The sequence below is a fragment of the Scleropages formosus genome, chromosome 11 (genome assembly GCF_900964775.1).
Source record: "Scleropages formosus chromosome 11, fSclFor1.1, whole genome shotgun sequence".
NCBI classification, from domain to species: Eukaryota; Metazoa; Chordata; class Actinopteri; order Osteoglossiformes; family Osteoglossidae; genus Scleropages; species Scleropages formosus.
Window position 1 is genome coordinate 25,072,426 of NC_041816.1, and position 27,835 is coordinate 25,100,260.

General features: G+C 44.3%; 2 protein-coding genes across 2 annotated transcripts in view; both read right to left on the reverse strand.

The window, feature by feature from the left end:
* Nucleotides 1–15: 15 nt before the first annotated feature.
* slc7a9 (solute carrier family 7 member 9) lies at nt 16–21,275 on the reverse strand. The gene is made up of 13 exons (XM_018763438.2): nt 21,072–21,275; nt 14,442–14,567; nt 12,946–13,093; nt 12,324–12,566; nt 11,980–12,105; nt 11,700–11,799; nt 7,169–7,213; nt 6,873–6,996; nt 5,731–5,834; nt 5,342–5,438; nt 4,309–4,458; nt 2,989–3,163; nt 16–680 (listed from the first exon to the last, which is right to left on the reverse strand). Exons 2-13 carry the CDS (start codon nt 14,556–14,558, stop codon nt 619–621), a joined length of 1,491 nt encoding a protein of 496 aa, XP_018618954.1. The 5' UTR covers nt 14,559–14,567; nt 21,072–21,275; the 3' UTR covers nt 16–618.
* Nucleotides 21,276–22,814: 1,539 nt separating this feature from the next.
* cep89 (centrosomal protein 89) overlaps nt 22,815–27,835 on the reverse strand; it is a 29,132-nt gene continuing 24,111 nt past the window's right edge. The window contains exon 21 of the mRNA XM_018763942.2: nt 22,815–26,316. Coding sequence (XP_018619458.2) covers nt 25,971–26,316 — 346 coding nt within the window. The 3' untranslated portion in view covers nt 22,815–25,970. The remainder of the gene's footprint in view (nt 26,317–27,835) is intronic.

Here is a 27,835-nt window from a genome sequence, read left to right on the forward strand (position 1 = left end):
GATTTTGTTGCTTGCAATGTTTATTTTTAGGTGTGACTTTGAGAATATGTATAAGCATATGCCTTTTCAAAAACGGGGGGAGGGAGAGAGACACAAACTCAGTTATGAATATTCCATGCAAATACAGTAGAAATTGTACATTAGTTACAGTGTAGCTTCTTAATCCATGTTTTCATCCTTATGTATATATGTTATAGAATAATTATAAATTAAGTCAGTTCATGGAGGACATAAACAAAATTGGTAAAATAAGCTGCTTTGTCTCTGTTACCAGTTGCATAAAGAAGGCAAATCAAAGGCCGACAACAGATTACACATTAACAATTTTAAAACAAACATATAAAATTAATTCATGAGAACAGGGAATGAAGTTGAATGAAGTTAAAATCACACGGAAAGTGCATGAGTTGTCTGAAAAGTTTGAGAGCATATGGTACAGAACATTGAGGTGTTACTGCATCTATAGACTGGTTGGAGATTTAGACCAGTTATTGTCTCATTGCCCATTTAATGTGTGTTTCTGGGCATTATTGTCGACTGACTTCATGCATGTTTCTATAATTTTTGCACTTCTGGAATTGCATTCCTCCGATATTCTTAGAAGTGTCCCCGTTTGATTCATTCAATCTTCTCGGGTGGGACGACTTCCATGAGCAACTGAAGGTGCATGGTGATCGGTCCTGTTGGCGAGAAGAGATCGAGTTAAACGCCTTTGTTTCATGGGTCGCGTGACTAAAACCCTGCAAGAAAGCAGAAATGATTGCACATGGGTCTCAACTGCAAACATATAGAGCGGTAGAGCAGTGGTGGTATAGTGGCCAGCACTGCAGTTACTAGATCCAATGATGGGTGGTTCGAATCCCACCTCCAGCTATAGTACCCTTGAGCAAGTAAGTTTGTCCTATTTATCCTAAATTTCTCAAGTAAAATTATCCCGCTCTATAAATGGGTGTATAATTATAAGTAGCTCAACATAAGTCACTTGAACCAAGTATCAGCAAAATACATAAAATTATCATCTCAAATTTGACTCCACTTCTTCGTGCTGTGGCTTCCTCGTGAAAACATCTACATTAATTTGACTTGATCCAACTATATTTTATATACAGGTATCCAATGTGGCAAACATAAGTGTTGGCATGCTTACTATTATGGTGTTAAATGGAAATTGATTGACATTTTAAAAAAGCCCAGCTGTATAAATGGATATATAACTGTAGGTATCTTAAGACCGTAAGTTGCTTTACTTGGCAGCTAAATATTGTTTTCTCTGCTGCAATTAAAGACTATGACAGTAACCAGATGACATAGTTATAATCCCACATTCTGTTTGTTTTTTTTGCTCATTTCAGCTCCAAACTGATCCCAAGCCAATGCACCCGGTTCTGCACTTACAAACAGAGGAGAAGGAACCTTTCAGAAATATGTTTTCCGTTAATCTGCTGATTATCGAAGCCGTATTTATAGGTATTATTCGCTCTGCGGGTGCCAACGGTACAGGACTGGCTCGGAACGGACTCCACCTTGTCCGGGTCAAGGTGGCAACAGGCCAAGCAGGGCAGACCATGCTTTTGTTTCCACGGCAACAAACTCCAGATCCTCACGTGCTCCCAGGCTGGAGGAGAGAGGTAATCTTTCATTCCAGTGGAGCTCTCCTGGAATTCCCATTTTGAAGCAAAATCATGTATGACTCCTCTAAGGACCTTTGCTCATATTTTTCTGCTCAGTTCTACATCTATCATCAGATCGATTTCTGTCCAGCAGTGTTTGTGTAGAACTCCTACATTAGCAGATGCTTTTCTCCAAAGCATCTTCCAACAAACTCTATGTATAGTGTTATCAGTCCACACACCTTATTCACCGCGGTGACTTACACTGCTAGATATACTACTTACAATGGGTCACTCATCCATACATCAGTGGAACACACTCTCTCCGTCACTCACACACCATGGGGGAAGCTGAACAGCATGTCTTTGGAGTGTGGGAGGAAACCAGAGCACCCAAAGACTTACACTGCTAGATACACTACTTACAATGGGTCACTCATCCATACATCAGTGGAACACACTCTCTCTATCACTCACACACCATGGGGGAAGCTGAATAGCATGTCTTTGGAGTGTGGGAGGAAACCAGAGCACCCAAAGACTTACACTGCTAGATACACTACTTACACTGGATCACTCATCCATACATCAGTGGAACATACTCTCTCCATCACCCACACACTATGGGGGAACCTGAACAGCATGTCTTTGGAGTGTGGGAGGAAACCAGAGCACCTGGAGGAAACCCACACAGACATGCAAACTCCACACAGACTAAGTGGGGATCAAACCCATCTCCTCTCGTACCACCCAGGAGCTGTGAGACAACAGCGCTACTCGCTGTGCCACCGTGCCGCCCATGTTGTGTAAGTTTGTGGCTTATGTATTGTATGTTTTTCTTTTTTCTGCTCGGAAGATCTCTAAAGCAGTTGTTTAAGAGGATACAACTGGACACCAAATCTCTGAATTGAATCCACTTTTTGGTCACATATCCATATCTTTAACTGCAATACCAGAGAAATGATACACACAGTTATTTCCTGTTGACTACTTAGTGCAGAGTAACATGTGGGACATGTGGCAGTGTGCAGTATGCTCAGTGGTAACAGCAAACACCAGGTAAAACAATATTTTCCAAATCCCCGTAATGTAACGTAAAAGTTTACATGTCTCTCTCAGGAAAAAATGCTAGTAAGGTGATCAGGAATCGTCGACATTCGGATAAAGCTTTATGCATCTACTCATCTTATGAACATTGGTCCATATGGTAGAAAGAAATTAACTGTACTTTAGAATCACACGACTGCATCCGTGTCTCTCTTTCTGCTAATGTAATGAACACACTGTATCTTCTATGAGATGTACATGGCCTTGGAGAAAAGTCTGCTAAATGAATAAATGTAAATGTATGTAAATAAATGTAAATCGGAATACTCACTCATGATTTTCCTCGTCCAGGATAATTTGCAGTGAACGAAAGGGAAGTAAAATATCATCCCACTGAAAATGAAGATGGTGCAGTAGAGATACTCCACCTCAGGCTTGTCAACAATAGGAGCGAGGACTAGATAGCAGGACACCAGGAACACCAGCACAGCAATGATAATAGGCACCTGCGGATGACGAGAAGACGGCATTCTAGCGGTGTAACCAAACAGCATTTTCTACCCTGTGAATCCAGCTAGTTCATCCGGTGCCCGCTGTGCGGCGGGTCTGGGGTTCGAGCCCTGCTTGGGGTGCCTTGCGATGGACCGGCGTCCCATCCCGGGTGTGTCCCCTCCCCCTTCGGCCCTGTGTTGCCGGGTATGGCTCCGGCTCCCCGCGACACCGCTTGGTCCAACGGTTCATTGGACAACGGCCTCGGTTGTTGACGATGGACGGATGGATGGATGCATCCAGCTACATCATAAACGCGTCCCACAAGCTCATGTTTGCTAGTCACTTTGCTGGTCCGTCCCCGTCAGAGAGGCGACACTTCCTGTTCCGTGAGCCAGTTTCCATTGCTAGGATCCAGTTTCTCGAAGTCTATATCGACCATTTTTGGTAGCATGGACTTGACTCACTTGATTGACATGGATGATTGAACTTAACTGGCACTGCCCCGGATCCTACACTTCACCTTGCAAGGGTTGAGCCCGTAACATGGATCCATATTGCTATTTTGAGCTGTACCTGACTAGTTTATGTAGGTTGCCTGGCCACCAGACTCTCGCTGGTGAACGTCGCCCCCAGGCCTGGCTCCTGAGGTGGTTCCGGGTATCCCCACTCCGAGTAAGATGCTCTTTTTTGTGTATTCATAGGGGTCTTGATGGACCATTCTCTGCCTAGATTCTACTCTCAGACCCGCTGGCCCAGGGAGACCCTAAAAGGAGCACAAAGCTCCAGAAGATGCACACCCCCCCTGCACCACACAAGCCACCTTGCCCACTGGTCCAAAACAGTGCAATGGGGGAAACAATCATAAAAAATGTATATAATCAAGCTGATCAATAAAAGAAAGGCAGTTGTCCAAATTCCTTTATTTTTAAACAGAAGTTTTCAGAGCAAATGTCAGTTCCCAGGCAGCTTTCAGGCTCGTAAAAACTGGGGTAAGGACAACTGAAGACACCAGCTGTCCAAGAAGAGGTTAAACCAACATCTTGCTTGAAAACATAGGAAGATATAAATTGGATTAAAAAAAAAAGGTATTAAGAGAAGCTCTAAAGTGACAGTGCTTTTCTCTGGTGCAGAGACCCTAACCCTCGAGCGCCAAGCTTACCTTGACCGGTCTGTTCCACTCCTTCCTGGTGAAGCGCATGACAATGAGCACCAGCACTGTGAGCCCATAAAAGACCCACTGGGCAAAGCTGAAGTAATTGATGAGCGTGTTAATGTCTGCAGGCATGATGTACAGGATGGTGAGGAAGCCCTGGAGGAGTGAGAAGAAACTGAGGGAAAGGAAATCTTCCCGTCTTCCGCAATCTCGACTCTCACTCAAAATTCTGAACCGTGAGGGGTGTGGTGTTCCAGTGTATTAGTCACAGAAATTGTTAAGCACGGTAACTGGTAACACACACACACACACACACACACACACACACACACACACACACACATTTTCAGAACCGCTTGTCCCATACGGGGTCGCGGGGAACCGGAGCCTAACCCGGCAACTCAGGGCGTAAGGCCGGAAGGGGAGGGGTCATACCCAGGACGGGACGCCAGTCCATCGCAGGGCACCCCAAGCGGGACTCAAACCCCAGACCCACTGGAGAGCAGGACCCGGTCCAACCCACTGCGCCACCGCGCCCCCTTTGTAACTGGTAACATTCCTTTGTAATGTGTTTTAAGGCTGTGCACTGTGCAGTGAAATGGAAAATCACTCCGGAGCAGGCTGTACCAGGCATCAGGTCAAGGTGGCCTGACAGAGGTCCTGCTTGCATATCAATACCATGTTTTCACAGGCAGACGTTCCTGCCTTGCCTGCGAGCAAGGTCGGTTTAAGAAAAACTGGATTGTGGGGGTTGGATGTTTCTGCCTTTGAGCAAAAGGTTTTGAGAACAGGGAAATGGAGAATTAGAGAGCAGAGAAGTGGACACACCTGTTGTAAGCTGTGTAGAATAAAAAAGGGCAACGGGGAACGATCGGGGAGACACCCAATTTCCGGGGCTCACCCATCGGCCGATGTGGTCGTGAAAAGTCGCCACGTGTCCGAATGTTTTGTACGGATGTCCTGCGATTGATCGGTTCCGGGGGGGAGAAAGAAAATTCTTCCACAGGGGATCTGCGGGGCGTTCTGGCGGAGTACTCACATTGAACATGACCGCAGGAGCTGGTGTGCAGCGCTTCAGGCTGATATATGAGAGAATTTTCACCATGTGTCCTTCCCGCCCTGCCACATAAGTGAGCCTGAAGAACAAGATGCAGAAACCAGCGAGAGGACTGTTGGATTCCAAATGTAAAAGGCATCGCCGAAATTGCTCAGTATTCAATATTAAATTCACCGCTCTCTAATTAAACGTGTTGCCCCTTAAATGACCCACCATATTTTTATTGGCAAATGATTTTTGAGATGTCACCAAATGTACGTGTATGACCACGTATGTGCAACAAACAGCAGTTGATTCTTCGTTATCTGTGCTCTCTCGGTGCCGCGGCAGGAGCCGGGCATTCCTAGTGATGTTCAGCAGAAGTTCCTTACCTGCCAGCAGTAAAGCAGCTCCCATTTGCGGCCCCAAACGTGGAAAACACCACAAAAAGTGGGACCACCCAGGACACTGGGTAGAGGACCCGATCGCCAAATGTCTACGGATCACAGAACAAGGGCATCGTGAACAGAGAGGGCAGAATGAATAAACCACAGCAGTTCATATTTATTTATAAATACATTTAATATATTTATTATCAGTGTGGTCACTCTGATCAGCAATTAACTTGATCAAAATTGCTTCCACAACAGAGATATCTCTAATAAGACCTCCATCCATTCTCAATAATCGCTTGTTGTGAGCAGGGTTGCAGTGACCCTGAGCCTGTCCTGGAAGCATTGATCACAAAGCTCAGGGGCGCAACACCCTGGACAGGGCGCCAGTCCACCACCAAGTAGACATACACACACTAAGGGCAATTTAGGGTCACCAGTCCACCTGAACTATATGATTTTTAGATCGTGGAAGGAAACCTGAGTACCCAGTGGTAACCCATGCAGACACAGGGGGGACATGTAAACTTCACACAGACTGAGTGGGAAGCGAACTCATATTCTCTTGCACCATCCAGGCGCTGTGAAGCAGCAGCACTACTTGCAGCACCACCTTGCTGCCCTCCTTATGATTTATACATAAAAATTATATTAGGTCTAAAATGATCTATGTCTGAGATTATAGACAGACATCACACATATATATATATATATATCTATAGTGGCACACAGCACCATGGGTTTGGATAGGGTGAAGAAGGACGCAGAGGTAGTGTTACACAGAATTTATTACAACGCTGGCACGAGGGAAATAATGCTCTTGGTCCAAGGACCCCGTTTCCTCCAGGACCTGTGCCTACAACCAACCATATCAGCCTGCTCAGTGCCCCCAGGCTCTCCTCCATCATTTTCCCCCTAAGTGCCCCCAGTGGTTGCACACCCACATTTAACATTATTCCCCATAATGCAACTATTTGCATTAGATGGGTTTCCCTCCTAAAAGAGTAACGCGGGTTGTTACAATGTTACAATGTATATATATATATACACAGTGTATGCTGTATTGAACTAAACAAATGTGAGATAGTGCAAATCCATCAAATGATGCCCCAATGAGTGTGTCCCTTGGGCAGTACCCTTACCACAGCCACCGCTGGGGACTGCAGTAGCTCGGTGGGGGTCATAACGGTGAAATAGGCAACGTTTACAAGGATGTAGCAGATGGTCACCAGAGGAATCCCTATAATGATTGCCAGGGGAAGGTTCCTGAAAGCAACAGAGGCAGTTAGAAAAATTTTTACAAAAAAAAAAAAAAAAAACCTTACATTTATATTTAGACATGAGTTATATGTTACTTTAGGGAAGATGAGATAAGGGATGACACTTTAAGGACTTTTGGGTTTCTTGTGGCCCATCGCAGCAGAATGGATTACCTTACCGGTATGGATTTTTAAGCTCCTCTGTGATGAAGTTCAGCTGATTCCTATTAGACAAAAATGTGTATTACACATTAACGTTGATTTGATTTCGGGTAAGAAAACGAAACATTAAAAATGCAGCGTGAAAATATGTAAATTGAACTTAAAGTGAATTTAACATGACAAAAAAAAATTTTGAAAGCGTCAAGGTGGGTTTCAGTACAGGCAGTCGCTGGATTACGAACGAGCTCCGTTCCTAAGTCTGTCTTTAAGTCGAATTTGTACATAAATTGGAACAGTCAGGTACGGTTCGTATCTAACATCACTTAGTCAAACATTTGTCTTAGTATATAGTATATAGTGTACCTTTCTATGCATAAAAACATTAAAGAAACACTTCCAGATGCACTAAAAAACAACATAATAATAATAATAATAATAATAATAATAATAATAATAAATGTCTTCTCCGTGAACCGCCACCTTATCGTGGTGGAGGGGTTTGAGTGCCTGAATGAGTCCAGGAGCTATGTTGTCTGGGGCTACATGCCCCTGGTAGGGTCTCCCATGGCAGACAGGTCCTGGATGACAGACGAGACAAAGCGCGGTTCAAAAACCCCTTATGACAAAAAAATCAAGGCGTCCGTTTACCCCGCCCGGTATGGGGTCACCGGGGCCCCACCCTGGAGCCAGGCCTGGGGGGGGGGCTCGCATGCGAGCGCCTGGTGGCCAGGTCTATGCCCACGGGGCCTGGCCGGGCTCAGCCCGAAGCCACAACGTGGAGCCGCTCTTCGGTGGGCTCACCACCTGCCGGAGAAACCGTAAGGGGCCGGTGCATTGTGATTTGGGCGGTGGTCGGGGCCGAGTGCCCGGCCGACCCAAACCTCGGGCGCCAACTCTGGTTTTTGGGACTTGGAATGTCACCTCACTGGCGGGGAAGGAGCCTGAGCTGGTGCGGGAAGTTGAGAGATACCGTCTAGATATAGTCGGGCTCACTTCCACTCACAGCTTGGGTTCTGGAACCACTCTACTCGATCGAGGGTGGACTCTCCACTATTCTGGCGTTGCCCAAGGTGAGAGGCGGCGGGCTGGTGTGGGCTTATTAATAGCCCCCCAGTTCAGCCGCCATGTGTTGGAGTCTACCCCGGTGAATGAGAGGGTCGTCTCCCTACGCCTTCGGGTCAGGGAACGGTCTCTCACTGTCGTTTGTGCTTATGCGCCTAGCGGCAGTGTAGAGTACCCGGCCTTTTTAGAGTCCCTGGGGGGCGTGCTGGAAAGCGCTCCCACTGGGGACTCTGTCGTTCTACTGGGGGACTTTAACGCCCACGTGGGCAGCGACGGTGATACCTGGAGGGGCGTGATTGGGAGGAACGGCCTCCCTGATCTGAACCCGAGCGGTGAGTTGTTATTGGATTTCTGTGCTAGTCGCGGTTTATCCATAACGAACACCATGTTCATGCATAAGGGTGTCCACCAGTGCACTTGGCACCAGGACACCCTAGGTCGGAGGTCGATGATCGACTTTGTAGTCGTTTCTTCTGACCTTCGGCCATATGTTTTGGACACTCGGGTGAAGAGAGGGGCTGAGCTGTCAACTGATCACCACCTGGTGGTGAGTTGGATTCGATGGCGGGGGAAAAAGCTGGACAGACCTGGCAGGCCCAAACGCATAGTGAGGGTCTGTTGGGAACGTTTGGCGGAGGCCCCTGTCAGAGAGGTCTTCAACTCCCACCTCCGACAGAGTTTCAACCAGGTCCCGAGGGAGGTGGGGGACATTGAGTCCGAATGGACTATGTTCCGCTCCTCCATTGTCGGTGCGGCGGTTCGGAGCTGCGGCCATAAGGTCTCCGGTGCCTGTCGCGGCGGCAATCCCCGAACACGGTGGTGGACACCGGAAGTAAGGGATGCCGTCAAGCTGAAGAAGGAGTTCTATCGGGCCTGGCTGGCTCATGGGACTCCTGAAGCAGCTGACAGGTACCGACGGGCCAAACGGAGCGCGGCTCTGGCAGTCGCCGCGGCAAAAACTCGGGCTTGGGAGGAGTTCGGTGAGGCCATGGAGGAAGACTTTCGGTCGGCCTCAAAGAGATTCTGGCAAACCGTCCGGCGACTCAGAGGGGGGAAGCGGTGTTCCACGAACACTGTTTACAGTGGAAGTGGTGCGCTGCTGACCTCAGCTGAGGATGTTCTCGGGCGGTGGAAGGAGTACTTTGAGGATCTCCTCAATCCCTCCGACACGCCTTCCGTAGAGGAAGCTGAGGCTGGGGACTTGGAGGGGGACTCGTCCATTACCCTGGCTGAAGTTGCTGAGGTAGTCAAAAAACTCCTCGGTGGCAAGGCTCCGGGGGTGGATGAGATCCGCCCCGAGTTTCTCAAGTCTCTGGATGTTGTGGGGCTGTCTTGGCTGACACGCCTCTGCAGCATCGCGTGGAGTTCGGGAACGGTGCCTCTGGACTGGCAGACCGGGGTGGTGGTCCCTCTTTTTAAGAAGGGGGACCGGAGATTGTGTTCCAACTACAGGGGGATCACACTCCTTAGCCTCCCTGGGAAAGTCTATGCCAGGGTACTGGAAAGGAGAATCCGACCGATAGTCGAACCTCGGATTCAGGAGGAGCAATGCGGTTTTCGCCCTGGCCGTGGAACACTGGACCAGCTCTATACCCTCACTAGGGTGTTGGAGGGTTCGTGGGAGTTTGCCCAACCAGTCCATATGTGTTTTGTGGACCTGGAGAAGGCATTCGACCATGTCCCTTGTGGCATCCTGTGGGGGGTGCTTCGGGATTATGGGGTTCGGGGCTCGTTGCTACGGGCTGTTCGTTCCCTGTATGACCGGAGCAGGAGCTTGGTTCGCATTGCCGGCAGTAAGTCAGACCTGTTCCCGGTGCATGTTGGACTCCGCCAGGGCTGCCCTTTGTCACCGATTCTGTTCATTATTTTTATGGACAGAATTTCTAGGCACAGTCAGGGAACGGAGGGTGTCTGTTTTGGTGGCCGCGAGATCTCGTCTCTGCTTTTTGCGGACGATGTGGTCCTGTTGGCTTCATCAAGTCAAGACTTGCAGCGTGCACTGGGGAGGTTTGCAGCCGTGTGCGAAGCGGCGGGGATGAGAATCAGCACCTCCAAATCCGAGGCCATGGTTCTCAGTCGGAAAAAGGTGGATTGCTCCCTCCGGGTTAGGGGGGAGTTGCTCCCTCAAGTGGAGGAGTTTAAGTATCTTGGGGTCTTGTTCACGAGTGAGGGAAAAATGGAGCGGCAGGTCGACAGACGGATCGGTGCGGCGTCTGCAGTAATGCGGTCATTGTACCGGTCTGTTGTGGTGAAGAGGGAGCTGAGTCGTAAGGCGAAGCTCTCAATTTACCGGTCGATCTACGTTCCTACCCTCACCTATGGTCATGAACTCTGGATCATGACCGAAAGAATGAGATCGCGGATACAAGCGGCAGAAATGAGTTTCCTCCGCAGAGTGGCTGGGCGCACCCTTAGGGATAGGGTGAGGAGCTCAGTCACCCGGGAGGAGCTCGGAGTAGAGCCGCTGCTCCTCCGCATCGAGAGGAGCCAGTTGAGGTGGCTCGGGCATCTGTTCCGGATGCCTCCTGGACGCCTCCCTGGGGAGGTGCTCCGGGCTTGTCCCACTGGGAGGAGGCCTCGGGGCAGACCCAGGACACGTTGGAGAGACTATGTCTCCCGGCTGGCCTGGGAACGCCTTGGGGTTCCCCCAGAGGAACTGGAGGAGGTGTGCGGGGAGAGGGAGGTCTGGAGTACTCTGCTCGGACTGCTGCCCCCGCGACCCGGCCCCGGATAAAAGCGGAGGAAGATGGATGGATGGATGGATGGATAATAAATGTTACTACAGTATTTATAATAGAGAGAGACTTCAGGACAGAGCCTTTTACACGCTCCATTATTTTCACTTTGTCCTTTAAAATTGTGCCGATCGTTGACCGACTGTAGCCTCGCACTTTTCCAATGTTCGTTGGCATTTCACATTTTTCCGATTGTTTTATTATTTTCACTTTAGTTTCAATCATGCATCACCATCACTTGCATCACATTTATGCTTTGGTGCCATGGTTACGAGGGTAAAAACAAAAAAAAAAATTGAAGCCAAATACAATAACACAAGACACTTAACACAACGTGGTCTGACTGAAAGGAAGGAAGTCTTTGTCCTACCTCAGGTTCACGCCACCACGAGCCGAAGAACCACTGTAGACACGCAATGTTCTGATAGGCTTCGCAAAGTAGTGTCCGTTTGTTATTACAAACCAATGTATGTAACTTGAATTTTCAATACAATAGGCTTTACAAGGGGGGGGTTCGTAACTGCAGGTTGTACGTAAGTCGGACGTTCGTAACCCAAGGACTTCCTGTACTCTGCATTGCGACAGGTTTTACATCTACCTATTATCAAAGGTTTTACACCTAATATTTCACATGAGCTGAATGAATATCATTATATAAATTTAGTCATATGATAATGACCTTAACTGGAACAAAAACAGTAAATCCGATGAGTTTTGGTGACAAGGGTAACCCATTCATCCAGACACTCACCACCCATCATAAGCCCACAGTCCATTGTAGAATGCCAGGCCAATGTTTCCAAAAGAAGTTGAAGCTCCGTCAAAGGTATTTGTTAGATTTTTTGTTTTTCCTACAATCAGAAACAGTGGCATAAACAACTCAAGTTAGGGCATCAAAGTGCACTTGCGACTTGAAAAACAATTCCAGAAAATAATTAAATACAAATGATAACATAGAGCCAAAGCTATGACGTGGCAGCTACTTCCACACAGGACACAAAGATAAGGATACGAATCTGATATTGGGTTACCTTGCGCCAGCAGCACAATCCCAGCCAGTATGATGACGAGAATAATGAAGAGCTTTGCGGCAGTGAAGATGTTCTGTACATAGCTGGCGAGTTTCACACTGATGCAGTTCACTATTGTGATCAACACTGGGGTGGGAAGCCCATAGGGCCATTAGGAGTTATTAAATACATCTGTATGGAACCTTCAACCAGAAGACTTAAAATAAAATGAAGCCAAAAAGAGATTTTCTTACATTTTTCAAAAAAAAAAAATGAACATAATATTCATACAGGTTCGGACAGCTTCTGCAACTGATCTCCACTCGTATCATTTCTGAAATCTCAGTTCTCCAGTTCTCACTTACAGATAGAGGCAGCTGCCAGACACTTTATGACCACCAACGGAGGAATGCAGCCTGGGTAGAAAGGAGTGCCTGCATATTCAGCGAAGCTGAGGGCGATGATAGCGAAAGAGGAGGGTTTCAGGACCATGATGGTGGTCCAGGAGTAGAGATAGGCAATGATGGGGCCAAACCCTTCCATTAAATATGGATATTCTCCTCCAGACTTGGTGATCATGGTTCCAAGTTCCGCATAACACAGGGCACCTGAAGATGAAAATATACTAAAGACAGTTATAGGCACACACACCCCACACACCCATCCACACACACGCACGCACACAAGGTTTTCCATGTAGTCCTTGAAGTTCAAGCTAAGGGCACGTTGTCCTCTTTCACTCACTCCTTTGGTTTAACAAACAGAAAGCATGACTGAGCTCTTAAAATGCTACCAAGCAAGCTTAAGAACTGTGGATAATCCTTCGTAAATCTTGACTGACTCATGCATTTAGGTTTACTTAGATGATGGAAACGATGGGAAATGCTGCGATCAGGTCGAATCACCCCCAACGCGTTGGTCACGGTATCCCCAGCATTTCCAGTCTGCTGGGCTGGTCTTGAGGAGTGTTTTAACTGACGTACTCACCCAGGGTCGCTAGGACCCCACAGGCAGCCCACACGCACAGACATGGTCCCACCGCACCCGTTGTAGCCAGAACTGCCTTTGGGGAGATGAAGATCCCAGAACCAATCATTGTTCCCACAATGAGGCAGATCCCACTGAACAACCCCACCTGGAACACAAAGGCACGGGCCCCTGTAAATTCAGTGTCCCACCAGACTCATCTTCTACAAATCAGCAGCACTAGAGAAGAAAAAGCCACATTATTACCGCATAACATTCTCATTTTGTTGAAAGCTGTGATTTTTTTCTTTTTTTTAATAAGGAAGTTTTTTGCTTCTCTTTTACATTAAATTAAGTCAAATCTATGCCACTTCTTCTAGCACATGATTGGAGCACGAGAGAGAAAGAACTGACACCAGTATTAATATCATTTCCATGGTGTGTAAGATTAAACAATCATAGGTGTGAAAAAGTAATAGCCCCCTTTGCTCAGCCTAAGGGGGAAATTATAGTCAGCAGCTTCAATATAGCCAAGCCTGTTTTAATATAATTTCCAACTACTTAAACCCTTACGAGCAAAAGTCAAGTTGGTGAAACAGTGATTCACATCATACTGCACTCAAATGGAAATGTCAAAGACCTCAGGAGCTGAAGCCTACCCACATGGACAGGGTTGAAGTCTTTTCTCAATCGAACCACAGTTAGTTATACTCATGAAATGGAGAAAGTTTTGAACTGTGGTGACTCTGGCTATCCTTCCAAAGTCTTTGGAGTGGGACAAAACTCCTTCAGCACATGTAGTTGCAGTCGTTGCAGCTAAAGGTCATTAAAAAAGTTGAGTGCGATCACTTTTTCACAATTGTGACTGCACATTTCTTCATCTTCCACACCCAAGAAATGACATTAAAAAAAGTACCAGTGTCCTTTTCCTTTCTCAGGCTCCATTCACACACTGTACTACTAGAAACAAAAAATTTAATCACATTTAATTCTGACAAGGTGCAAAAATAGAGAAAACTAAAACAGGAGCAAGTACTTTTTCGCAGCAAATACTTTTTTTCCCCATTGTCAAAAGTGTAACTTTACGACCCCATTCCAGTTAAATTGAATTTTAAATAGCAACTTTTCAAATTTGGATGTTTCAATTAGATTAATATAAAAGTAACCCATGCAAAAGTAATTTCGGAAATTTTGGAACCAAACACGCTGCATAACAACATAACGAATGAGAATTTACTTTCTTGCTACTTTAGTTTCACGTTAAGAGCTCTCGACAGTTTGCTCTGGGAAACTTTCTTGAGACATGGGGTGACCAAGTAGGAACGGATTAGCGCGGTGCAGTACTGACAGGTACAAGATGGAGACGCCACGTGGTGCCTTTTGTACCAACCCAAGGATTGGACTTGAAGGGGAGACGGGAGCAGAACCCACACGGCTAATGATCGTGAGAACCACAGAGGTCCTTGGGTGTGATTATCCACTAAGCCCCGTGCTTCTTGTCCTCGGTCCCCACTCACATCCTTGCGTAGCATGGCAGCCTTCACTTCTCCGTCACCTTGCTGGGGTTGTGACACCGTGCCGGACGACACATCGCCGTTGCAGGAGTTCTTTTTCTTCCCGATGTCTTCATCCATGGTTCTCAGCTGCTTCATACAAAAATAGAGTGTGGATCACAGCAAAATCAGCACAAGCTGTTCCCCAACTTCAAACATCTTGCTATTTCAGGTCATGCTTTATTTGCATTTAGACCACTGCGCATTTTTATTTTAATTGCACCAAATCCCCGTAGTACACCTATTTAAATAATATTTAAGTTTTTCGTATACAAATTAAAATTGCTCTTAATTCAAATTATGCCTCGCTCACAGATCTAACACTTTGCGCTGATACAGGGGGTATAAAATGGGAATATCAACCAAATAATATATGTATTTATGTAACTAATAACAAGTAAGACCACTTTTGAACACTTTGAATCTTTGGAATGTAACTGTAACGTAAATGTTTATATATACACGTCAAAAAAAAATTATTAGTCGGAAGGTGATCGGGAATCGTCGATATTTGGATAAAGTTTTATGCAGCTACTCGTGCGATGAACGTTGGTTCATATGGTGGAAAGAAAGAAATTAAGTGTACTTAAGAATCACACGTCTGCAACTATTTCTCTCTGCTAATATCATATATTATCATAAATATGTACTGTTATGTAATACAATGTACACATTGTATTTTCTATGAGATGTGCGTGACTTTGGAGAAAAGCGTCTGCTAAATGAATACATGTAAATTTAATCGTAAAAGTGCTCAGCTGTGCAAATGGGACATCAGACCGTTCAAGGAATTCTTCCAGTTCTTCGAGGGATAATGGAGTTGAAAATCTGCCTCAAGCCCTGTGCTACAAAACTTGCCATCAAGGTTAAATGATAATCTACTGGCTGGAGACACCAAGGAAGGTGTTTGCCTTCATCTCCTTATTCAAGAAGCCATTTGTTCGAATAAGAGTGTATCCGGATGTCTTTGTCCTAGAATATAAGAATCATGGAAGAATACAGAAGAAAAGAAAATCTTACTCCAGGCTATGCATTTTTGCGCATTATTCCAAGATACAAGGGGTTCTAGGATTGCATTCCCGCTTGACGCTCAATACCGGATTGAGACCGGATCACATGTTCAGTGCAGTTCTGTCTTGTTTGACATGTGTAGATAGTGCTGTTCAGCTGTCAAGTTACAAAATTTTGTCACTTTTGTTGCCCACGCGCTTGCGATCGAGGCACCTATTTGGCCTCTTTCACACTCAGCCGATTCAGTTCAAGTGTCATGTTGCTTTGCAGACTCACGTATCAAAGCGGTAAATGCAACACGTGACACATGGGAGTAACTGATTTTCTTAATATGTCTCACCTGTGTCAGTGTTGATCTAATTGTTTTTATTTATTTATTTATTTTTTTCCTGAAATGACAAGGAATTCCCTTTATTTTCCGTTTCTGTTATTTGTCTTAGGGTGGTCCAGCAGGTTTGGCCGGGGCTTGCTCTGTGGAGGGTCTGGGGTTCGGGTCCTGCTTGGGGTGCCTTGCGATGGACTGGTGTCCCATCCTGGGCGTGTCCCCTCCCCCTCTAGCCATGTGCCCTATGTTGCTGGGTTAGGCTCTCGTTCACCGTGACCCCACTTCGGACCAGTGATTTCAGACAGTGTGTGTGTGTGTGCATTATTTCTCTTACTTTGTTCATTCCTATCAGCTGTGTTTATGATCTTGATTATGATTTTACTAATAACTGTCTGGAAAGTATAATCCTGAGAAAAAAATATTTGGAATCTTGAATCAATAAGAATACTAATAATAATGAAAAAAACACTGTAAATGGAAAAAATGGCATATGCAGTTAATGAGTTTCTGATTATAGAAGTACTTACATTGTGGATACTTTACAGTATATCGCTCTCATGAGCAGTCGTGCTTTAGACAGGGGTGGTCTTGTTGGATTTGATTTCTCCGGCATCGTGTGCCTTCTGCTCTCTACTTGCTTTCCGTGAATGTAAGACTCTTCTACTAAAGAATAAACTGTTAGCACAACCTGCTGAAATACTTATAATTTTGTCTCTTCTGTACTCATTTACTGTAAAAATTTTATTTATTTACAGTACAAAAACAGTTAAGGGACACAGGACCTAATGCATCGTCTGATGGGAAAACAATTTTTAAGAATACCGTGATACTTTCCCTAACATCTTTTTTCCCATAGCCCACAATGGCAAAATCAACGCTCACACGGACGCTTTAAAAATAATATTTTAACCCGTAACTGAACTGTGTTTTTAAGGTAACTTTCATAACTTTTTATACGCACCTGCGTTTTACGATTTCGCATCTACTTTACCGGCCAGTAAAAGTGGTAAAAAAAAAAAATAGTGTCTTCCCATGAGCTGATTCCAGACCAGCAATAAACAAAAGAGAGAAGTTAATGAATTACATGGCTCTGTCACTCAAGGGTGGGGAGCTCAGTTTTATCTCTTTATTCCACTTTAGTACCACCCTTTGGTGTCTTTAACACTGCAACACCAACACTTCGCTGTGACGATGGAGAATTTTAGCTTACAGGCTTCTTACGGACGTCAGACGCGATCAATTCAGAAGCCAGGGATTGACTTCGTGCTGCAACAAGTACCATGTAACAAAAACGAGGGTAAACGTGCAAACCAGCACATTCATTCCTTACCTGTTTTGAATTGAATGGATCTTGTATTGTGTGACATACAGCGATATTAATAAATTCCACATTAAACTAAGCACAGCATTAACCTGCCACATCAATATCTTTGGTCAGAATTACCAAAACTCAACATCACTTTACAAATTACATGTGGTGTTTCTCTTTTTTCCATGAAGACCAAGCTCTTAAATTTTGTTTACCATTTAATAATAATTTTTTTTTTAATAACATTCAAATACAGAATGAAGAGATAAAGCTCTATTGGCCAAATGCGGTTGTGAATACCAGGAATTCGAAGCGGTCAATGGTCACTCAGACACATTTCACATAAAACAATGCTAAAGTAATAGAGGAAGTACAAAAAACACTATACAAGTAGAATATTTACATTTATTCATTTAGCTGATGCTTTTCTCCAAAGCGATTTACACTGTTAAGGTCACAATTATCTACCTATTTGTACAGGTGGGTAATTTCACTGGAGCAATTTAGGGACTTTGCTCAAAGGTACTACAGCCAGAGATGGGAACTGAACCTACGACCTTTGGATCCAAAGGAAACAGCTCTAACCACTGCATTACCAGCTGTCCTTAGAAAATCACATTTATCCATTTAGCTCACACTTCTGTCTAAAGAAACATGCTACTATCTACCCAGCTTGAAAATTTTACTGGAACTGTTTTAGAATAAATACCTTACTCTAGAGTAGCAGGTAAGAATCAAACCTGCAACCTTCAGGGCCAAAGGCAGCAGCACTAACCACTGCATGTTAACATTTACGACAATGTCTCTGAGCACAGCATCCTTGGCGCACCTGTGATTCGGACCCTTCGAGAGATTGTTTCACCGCTCTCTGATTGTTAACCTTCTGCCAAGTCTGAAGCCATGACCCATGCACAACAGTGACATTCCAGCCATAAAGCGCACCGTTCTCAGACGTCCTTCACCAAGACACCATCTCACTTGTCCTCGTAATGTGAGGTGCCGCAAAGATCGCTACCAGCGTTGTCACAAATTCACCAATAGAACAGCTCCTAGCTATTTACAACACTTGATCAACCGCTACACCCCAACCAGACCGCTTCGCTCATCTCCTTCTGCTCGCTTGGTGGTCCCGTGCACGAAAGGTAAAGCACGGAGGTTCTCAGTTCTGGCTCCCTTGTGGTGGAACGACCTCCCCCTCTCACTCAGAACTGCTGGAACTCTGTCTACATTCAAGAAAGGTCTGAAAACTCACCTTCTCCAGACTAACTTTGCCTAAGAAGTTCATGTATGGTGTAAATGTTCATGCACCCTAACTTGATGATCATCCTCAGATAACCCTTTACACAGCCACTACTCTTGCATTGTATGTAAATATTTGTGTACCTTAAAAAAAAAAAAATTGTAGGAAGGTGATCAGGATTCCTCTATCCTGTATTTTATGCACCTACTTGAGGGATGAACATCGGTGCATCAAGTGGAAAGAAACAAACTAGATTTACTTAAGAATCACATGTCTGCAACTATGTCTCTTTCTCCTAATGTAATGGACAGATTTGTATTTTCTATGAGATGTACATCGCTTTGGAGAAAAGCGTCTGCTAAACGAATAAATGTAAATGTAAAGTGTCTTCAGCATCTCCAGAACTACAAGGTGTGATGTGTTTCTGGACAAATAAGCAGCAGTGAGGTTCACGCGGCTTCCTGAAGACTTTTTCTTCAGGATCAGGTCTTAAAACATCATACTTGACTACCTACTGACCAAAACATCCAATAGCATCACACCTGTCAGACGTCCTTCACCAAGAGACCATCTCACTTGTTCTCGCAATGTGAACTGCTACAAAGATCGTTACCAGCATGGCTACAATTTAAGCCTTAAGATCTCGCAGACAGTCTCTCTTTGGGCTCAATATCGAAATGGTTAAAGTGGACATTATGGCACCACCTGGATTTTCAGGCATCAGTCCACTAGTAACTCAGGTACATTGTCCAGATCTGCAAGGACTCCATCCTTTGGGAAGCAGCCCGGTGCAGGACTTTTTCCACCTACCACCTCACTCGCACGAGGAAACTCAACAGTCACACAACATATGAAACCTGGATGTTGATCCATCTCACTGCTCGTAGAAATGGATGCACAGTGACGTTTCCCAATGAAAGAGACAAAGAATTTGAAACATTAACACTGAAATGGAACTGACCTGGTCTGGCATTTCTGTGGCTACAAAAAAATCAGCCCACTGCCTCTTGCTCTCATCTTCTCCAGCCACCAGACGAAGCCACTCCGATTGTGATACATGCCAGAAGAAGGGACAGGGACAATGGGCCCTTTGACAGGGACATCTGATACCTTGGACTGGTTGAACATTGACCGAATGAAGAGGTTTGGGGTGGGGGTGGGGGGGGCTTACCAGATCGGTCAGTAAGAGAAGATGTATGTCTCTCTAAAAAGACGCATGTAAAAAGTATAGCAAACATTTACAACACCTCCCAGGAGAACAGTGGCAATGTTAATGACTTTTTAATGATATTTTGTATTGATCTCATCAATCTTGCATTTTTTTGGGATACAGCACTATTCCTCTTGACTGGACAGTCAGCAATCGAAGTATTGTACACTCCCGACGTGTGGACATCCATCGGGTAAAGGAGAAGAAATGGCGCCGAAAAGTTCACTTCTACATCATACATGAAGAGAGGATATCGAGAAAGACAGTGCTGTCATGAGGCCTCATCTACGTTCATGATCGCAAAGTGTAGAAAGCAGGCAAAACACAAAATGTTTGTTCTAAAACTGTGTCTCGGAGACTCGTAGTAACCAGCGGCCAAAGAGCACGTTCAATGGACGTTGCTGTCCTTGCCGGGGACACGGTCCATGCTGGAGACCTACAGCTCAGTGACTCCATGCCTGTGACAGTATAGCCTCTTACTGTCCACACACAGACCACACTAGTTTTACCTTTGTGGGACACCTGCTGCAATGAAGGACGAATGTATTTCTTTCAACCTGTACCTGTACCCATTTAAACAATGTTTTTTTTTTAAATGTGCATTTTTTGGCACACATCTTTTTTTTATTATTATCTTGTTTGATCTTGCCATCATATTTATCACTATTAATGATAGATTATAAACATATGTTTCAAATTAATATGTAAATACATTTTAAAAGAAGGTGTAAGCTTTACACAAACTGTACTCCAAACTGAATTTACCCCCAGGGATGAATGAAGTATCTATCCATACACCACTCCATTCAATCTATCTACCTATCTATATCTATGCACCCCTCCATTCAATCTACCTATCTATATCTATCCACCCGTCCATTCTATCTATCTATCTATCTATCTACAGTATCTATACACCCCGCCATTCTATCTATCTATCCACCCGTCCATTCTATCTATCAATCTATCTATACAGCCCTACATTCTATCTATCTACAGTATCTATACACCCCGCCATTCTATCTATCTATCTGATATCTATGTGAAAAACTGCTCTTACTGTACTAGCGCGAAAGTTTTCTTTTAACTAGTTACCACTGGCATCCTTTTACTACACCAGCAGTATTTTTGCTGTAATTTCAATCAAAGGCAGCAGTGGTTTTCAGCAATAGTTAATTTTATAACGGGGAAAGACAAGTCCAATAATCTCGTCTTAAGATAATAGTGAGTGAGTGAATGAAAGTAAGTAAAGAAATAACAACTGACAGGTAGATCATTAAGGTTTTTTTCGTTATTTTGTGGCATCCTGCTTCTCATCATGTCTTCCTCACACACACACTGCATGCTGCGATCTCCGTCCGTCCAGGGTAAACCCCCACCTTTACCTTGCTCAGTCAGTGTATCCTGTTGTTCTTCGTCAAGTCGGTCGTAAAAGAACAGCAATAAATGGTGTTCAGACAGTCCCAGCAAAGTGTTTTCCCTTGTTTTCCCCCACTTACCCGACAGCTCGTCCACTTGCGGCAGGAGGAGGTGCGCGCGCGCCTCAGACAGAGGAGCTCGCGCTCGCGGGCGGCGGCGGGGACGCGCTCAGGTGTCCGGGCTGCAAAGCGCTGCGGGATGATGCGCGATTGATTAATCGTTCACTCGTTTGCATGTATGATCGAGGCGATTCTGTCAAGTACATGCATGTGTCGTGCATGTGCGCCTCGCGCCTCCTCTCTGGGTCACGTGCTCTGGCTGCCTGACAGTAGGACGGGTTGAACTTCTCGGGGTAACCTTGCTTGACTTGTAGTGCGGTAAAACCGAGTCTGTTAGGTAAGTGATCACTCGGAACGTTAATATAACTATGGTGGGGGGGGAAGTTTTAATAAGTTAATATGGTGAAAGATTTTACAAAATGGAAAATAATCTGTTCTGTTGTGTCTTACTTTTGTCCCATGTCCGTCTGTCCATGAGCAGGGTGGCACAGCGTAGCGCTCTTCTCTCACAGCACCTGGGTGCTGGGAGAGGATGTGGGTTCGATCCCCGTTTAGTGTGATGCAGCGTTTGCATGTTCTCCCCGTGTCTGCGTAGGTGTGCTCTGGTTTCCTCCCACACTCCAAAGATATGCTGTTTAGGTTCCCCCCAAGTATGTCTGTTCTACTGATATATGTATGAGTGACCCACTGTAAGTAGTGTACATAGCAGTGTAAGTCACCCTGGTGAATAAGGTGTGTGGGCTGATAACAGTACACAGAATTCATTAGTGGTCTGTACTTGTATTTCTTTTTACGTATGGAGGACCCCAGCGATGAATTTTCTTGAGCTATAATTAAATTTGATGGATTGGCAACTTTTTTTCTCACAGCTCATCACTTCTGACAAATATTTTTAATAATTTGCTCTCCCTGATTTATACTTGCAGTTCCAGTTTTACTCTGCCTTGTTGCCTTTGTTTGTATCTCTGTGTCACTGTGACCAGGTGCTGCCCGTCTTTCAAAGTCCCCTGTCCGTCTGTCTATGTGTCAGTCAGTAAGGTGGCACACTGAGTACTGCTGCTGTCTCACAGCGCCTGGGTGGTACAAGAAGATGTGGGTTCGATCCCCGCTCAGCCTATGGGGAGTTTGCGTGTTCTCCCCATGTCTGTGTGGGTTCCCTCTGGGTGCTCTGGTTTCCTCCCACACTCCAAAGGTGTGCTGTTCAGGTTCACCCACTGTGTGTGTGTGTTCCACTGATGTATGGATGAGTGACCCAGTGTAAGTAGTGTATCCAGCAATGTTAAGTCACTACAGTGAATAAGGTGTGTGGACTCATAACACTACATAGAGTTTATTGGAAGTTGCTTTGGAGAAAAGTGTCTGATAAATATGTAATTCATTCATAATAACTTGGAACTTTGTGGATGTGCTCTATACTTGTGTTACTTTTTACATATGGAGGATCCTAATGATTTTCTTGAGATAAAATTAAATTTGATCTGATTGGCAACTTTCTTCTCACAGCTGATCACTTCTGACAAATATTTATATTTTTAATAATTTGCTCTCCCTGATTTATAGTTGCAGTTCCAGTTCTACTCTGCCTTGTTGCGTTTGTTTGTATCTGTGTCACTGTGACCCAGTGCTGCCGTTGTAGCAACAAAAAATAGCCAAAAATCGAAAACTGTACATTTAAAAATATATTTTGACTTAGTCTTGAATTTATCCTCTGTTAACAGTCATTTTAGCACAACATATGGAGAACACAAATGATTACTTTGTGTGTCATTTATTGAAATATATAAATACATTTGGCATAAAATTTACATTAATATAAATACATTTGCTATACAGTTTGCTGGTGGTCATAGTTCTCGTCCCCATATTTGTGCGAGTTTCCTCTGGGTGCTCTGGTTTCCACCCACAGTCCAAAGACATGCGTTTCATGTAAAGTGGAGAATCTGAATTGCCTCTAGTGTGTGTGTGTGTGTGTGTGTTATTGCCCTGACGTGGACTCGTGTGCTGTCCAGGGTGTATCATGTCTCTAGCCCTCTGTTTCCTTGATACATTCTGAACTGTGACCCATGACTCCTTGTAAACAATAAAGGCAACAATCACGTAACTTTAATGACATCAAAGTGTCTATTTCCAGGTCTTTAAAATGGATAAGATGCATTCTGACTGTTTACTGACACCATAAAATGATTTCATAACATTGAAGTCACCATTATTATGTCCAGCATTTAAAAGAGGAGACTGCAGGGAACTCTGGGACTGAACAGTCCACACAATTAAGTGGACTGAACCGCACGCTTAGAGTAAAATTGTAGCCTGTACACAAGTGCAGACCCGTCCAACATGCAGCCTCAGGGATGATAAACACAACTTTTCATTGTTTTCCCACTGTTATCTGAGCACCATGGTACTTGGCGCTCATCTTTGATGCGAATCTGTGATCCACAAACACAGAAAGGTCAGCACACCTGATCTACGATCACCTGGTTACGCGCACACATTTTCTCAGGCATGTATGCTGTGACGCTTATTTTCGCTATATTGTTTCCGGGATTATTTTTCTCTCTTTTGTATACGTTTTAATAGTATACAAGTCTGAGTATCCAGTACTGAGTTGACACAGTGAATTCCTCAATTATTGGCACCCTTGGCTAAAATGAACAAAAAGGATAGAATAAAATGTTTTAAAATTTTTGTCAGGGATCCGTCACCAAAAACACTGCGGTATGACTGTCCCTTAGTTCACACAGAGAGTCGGCGAACGTGCGTTTGTCACGCCGAGGTTATAGACCTTGTGCCGCAAGTCTGGAACTAACCAAAAACCAAATTTACTCTGCTGCTCATGTGGTACTAAAGCCAAGATGTTTTTAATCTGTTCACTGAACTGAAATTTGCACAATGGGTCATTGTAAATCTGGCCTTGAAATGCCTAGAGGGTGATGAGGATATTAACTGGAATCTGTACTAAGGTTTACACAGTACAATACAATTTATTCTAACTCTTATATAGCGCCCTGTCCTCAAGCACAGGTGGCACACATTCTGTAACCTTTGCACTCAGAGCACCTTCACCAAGTTACAGATAAAACAAATGACAAACCATGACATGTAACACATTGCAGAAGGCATTATTATATATTAAAGTAGTAAGTACTGCTAAATAACAGGATCAACAGACAACCAATATAAAAATAAGTGATCAAAGAAACATAAAGCTGAGTGGAAAGCCATGTACTTCATGATAGTGGCCAGCTGGCAACTGAGGAAATGAAAACAAAAACTCCATATTGACGTTAAACTGTGTGAAAAGAAACCTCTGGGATCACAGTCGTCTGGCACACAAGTCAAAGTGACCTGGGACAGCAGGCTGCCCGAGTGTCCAATTGTCCAGCGATTGTTCCAGCAGCCCTCCAAAAGTGGAACTGAAATACCAGAAGCCTTCTACGTCCCGTTCAAAGGTCTGGCTCATTCTGGTGTTCTAGGTTGCTGGTGGCTCCAGGTTCCGCTATAGGACACCAGTAAAAGACAGAGTAAAAAGGGTACCTACCACAAACATGGTATCAAATGTGGGTTTATTACTAATTAACTGACTAATGAGAAAGCAGTATGTAGTATATTCAAACCAGCAGCTTCACAAAGGGTTCACTAAGGTAAGGAAATTAGTCTTAAGCCTGGATTTAAAGGTTGAGAATGAAGGGGCAGCCCTTGTACTAGCTGGCAGACCTTTCCAGAGTTTCAGTGCTCTGTTGCTTAATTGAAGTTGTTTGAAAATAGTTGCTAGATTGACATTAACACACTAATTGACATTAACACACTGAGGCTGCAGTTCTGTAGGTGCTGAAATAGCAGGTGATTTATGCAGCCGTTCTCCTTCGTTATGCAACCATATGGGTGCAAATTGCCTGTCCGTCTGTCCATTCCAGCACAGGGTCACAGTGGTCTGGAGCCTATCCCTGGATGTATTGGCCATAAAGCAGAGCATACCCTGGTTAGAAGGCTACATTAGGACACTGCAAATTTCATGTAAAAGTAAATCACTTAGTAATGTTAAAAACCTAGGAAGTGAATTATATACTTAACAGTAAAGGAGTTGCACAAATGCATGTTTTTCATTTTTGATTCTTCATAGATTTATGTTTCCTGCTTTGCTCCGTTACTCAACTGAATGTGCTATATTTTTAAGCAGAACCCCAAAGCCCCAAATATACAGAAAAATCACAGCAAACCAGCAAAAGCTAGTTGGGAATGGGTGCATATTTATAAAAGTAAACTGTATAAATGCTATATAATCAAAAGCATCTATGGAACAAATTAACTGTGAGTAAGTAAATAATGTGGGTTACTGCTGCCAGGAATGAATGTTATAAGAAAGAAGGTGCAACACTGATTTGCTTTAACACAGACAGCCGCTATATGTCAGTGTTACACCGTCAGAGTGTTGGTGAAATGCTGTTTAATGGATGGAGTCTCATTACATCAAGCTCAGTACAACCCTTGTGCTAGATAGCAAAAAATACTGTTATTGCTCCATCACTCAAAGCTCCTGGGATTCACACATTCCAGCCAAAGCTAATTATCAACACAGCTCTGAAATTATACCCATTGTTTTGGCCAAGATATGCACACAATGCGTTGAAGATAATTTCTTAACAGACATGTATCCCATGTTGTCTGGACATGTGAATCTGTGCACAGCAGTCAAGTTGAAGGTGCTGTAGTCATCTCATCGCTTCATTACAGTCCCCCTCTCGCCATCCCCTGTGTGTCATGCCAAGAGTTTGGCAATGGGTAATTTTTCTTAGATTAAAGAAATAGACTGAAGATATAGCAGAGAAAAAAATATGAAAAATTCTGAACGATGCTGCTACACCTGCCCCTGTGTAAATCCGTAGCTCTTTAGGTTTCCAGTGCAGCTGTAAGCAGAGCTCATGAGTAGAAATCCGGGCTGTTCTTTTCACCCTCATCGGACGAGTGGTTCTGCACTTGGTCTGGGTCAAACCTGAACTTGGGGCTATGGTGAAGGCCGGCCACAACCCTGCTTTGGTAGAAGCTGTAGGGCACCAGGACTGAGCTCTTGGGTGGAGTAAGAGGAGGCAGGTCCTCACACTGTCTAGACGTCCAACCAAGGGATGTCCCCTTAGTAAAATCCAGCTCTTCTGGAGGACGAATAGACCACTCTGTCCAGTCTAGGGATTGGAACAAAGCCTCCTTGATGTGCTGGTTCTCCCTGGAGGTGGAGTTCCACACAGTCTCCAGCTCACCTTCCACCTCTCTGGGGAGGGGGGGGTCATGGATTAAGGCAAATAATGTGCAAATAACAAATAGGCAAATAAGAGCAGAAACACTCGTGCAAACAGGAGGAATTGTGTCCTATTATGTCAACAGTGACAACGAACACATCCTTTGTCTTGTCAAAATAATGCTTACAAATAAGCTCTATTTATAAAGCACATTTCATACAATGACTTAGTAAGGTAAGCAGGAACAGGTAAAATATAACATAGAGAAAAAAACTACATTCAGACTTCCCATATGCAGCGAGGAAACTTATTTTCTCCCTGAAAATTTGCCCATTAAGTGGACTCTTATAAAGGACAGCTGGTAGTGTAGGGGTTAGAACTGCTGCCTTTGGAGCTGAAAGTTGCAGATGCGATCCCCACCTCTGCCTATAATACCCTTGAGCAAGGTACTTACCCTAAATAGCTCCAGTAAAATAAGCCAGCTGTATAAATAGGTAAATAATTGTAAGCTTGTTATAATTGTAGCCTTAACACTGTAAGTTGCTTTGGAGAAAAAACATCAGATAATAAAAAAAACAACTTCTTTACCATTGCTTTAATGGGAAAAATAAATAATGCCTTCCTGAACCACTAAATCCATTTTTTTTTTTCATGGAAAAACATCCAAAATTTTTGTTTTATCTTTTTGAAGCATAGAGGAAATCTAATTTAGACTTGGTTTAAAGCCCAAATGTTCAAATCACTTGAATGTACATATAACACATTTGAGTTCTCCTTTTTATGTCACGTTTTCCCCTTTTCCTTCTCATCATTCATCTATTATTTCCTCTGAGTTATTTTGTTGTTTTATTCAGCTCCTCTGGGGTGATACAGGAGGCGGTGCTGGAATCTCACACCTTCTTACTCTCTGGCTGTAATAAGTGACAATTTGCACCACGATTTGCTTCAAATGTCTCACTGGACTCACCTTTGTATAGCACCCCAGGTGAGATCCAGTGAGGACTCCCCCACCCCATTTCTCCTCTATAGACACAATTACTGAACTATTTCAATGGATTAGGTAATAATTAGCAGTGCTCCACCCCCCCCCATGTTTCCATTCTCAGGGGCAGAAACTTAAACTTTTGTTTTACCCACATCTTTTCCAACAAGATCCTGTTTTTTCAGCTCAGCCCTTATAGTGCTTTGTCACTTTTTTCCACAAATGAATCCAGTTTGTACTAGGGTCCATAATCACCTACACAGGTTGTACATTTCCACACCATTAAACTGCATAACTGACCACCTTCGATGTCCTTTGGCTCCAGCACACAGAATAGCATGTACTGATACACTGCTTTAGTGTTCCTTTTTACCAGTTTAAACTCCAACAGCTGTGCTCATGAGCTGGACACACACAGCTCTAACTTTACTTCTTGCTTATATTTATTCATTTAGCCAACAGTTTTCTCCAAAGCAACATTAAGCTACTTCACAATTATTTACTGGAGCAATAGAAGGTAAGTACCTTACTCAAGGGTACTACAGCCAAAGGGGGGGCTCAAACCTGCA

Excerpts from the sequence above, each read along its gene's own strand:
- slc7a9 (XM_018763438.2), bottom strand. The coding sequence starts at position 14,558 with ATGGATGAAGACATCGGGAAGAAAAAGAACTCCTGCAACGGCGATGTG. Across the intron at positions 11,800-11,979 it reads GATTGTGCTGCTGGCGCAAG|GAAAAACAAAAAATCTAACA; the intron begins GTAACCCAATAT and ends TTCTGATTGTAG. Across the intron at positions 4,459-5,341 it reads CTCCTGCGGTCATGTTCAAT|GGCTTCCTCACCATCCTGTA; the intron begins GTGAGTACTCCG and ends TCACTCCTCCAG.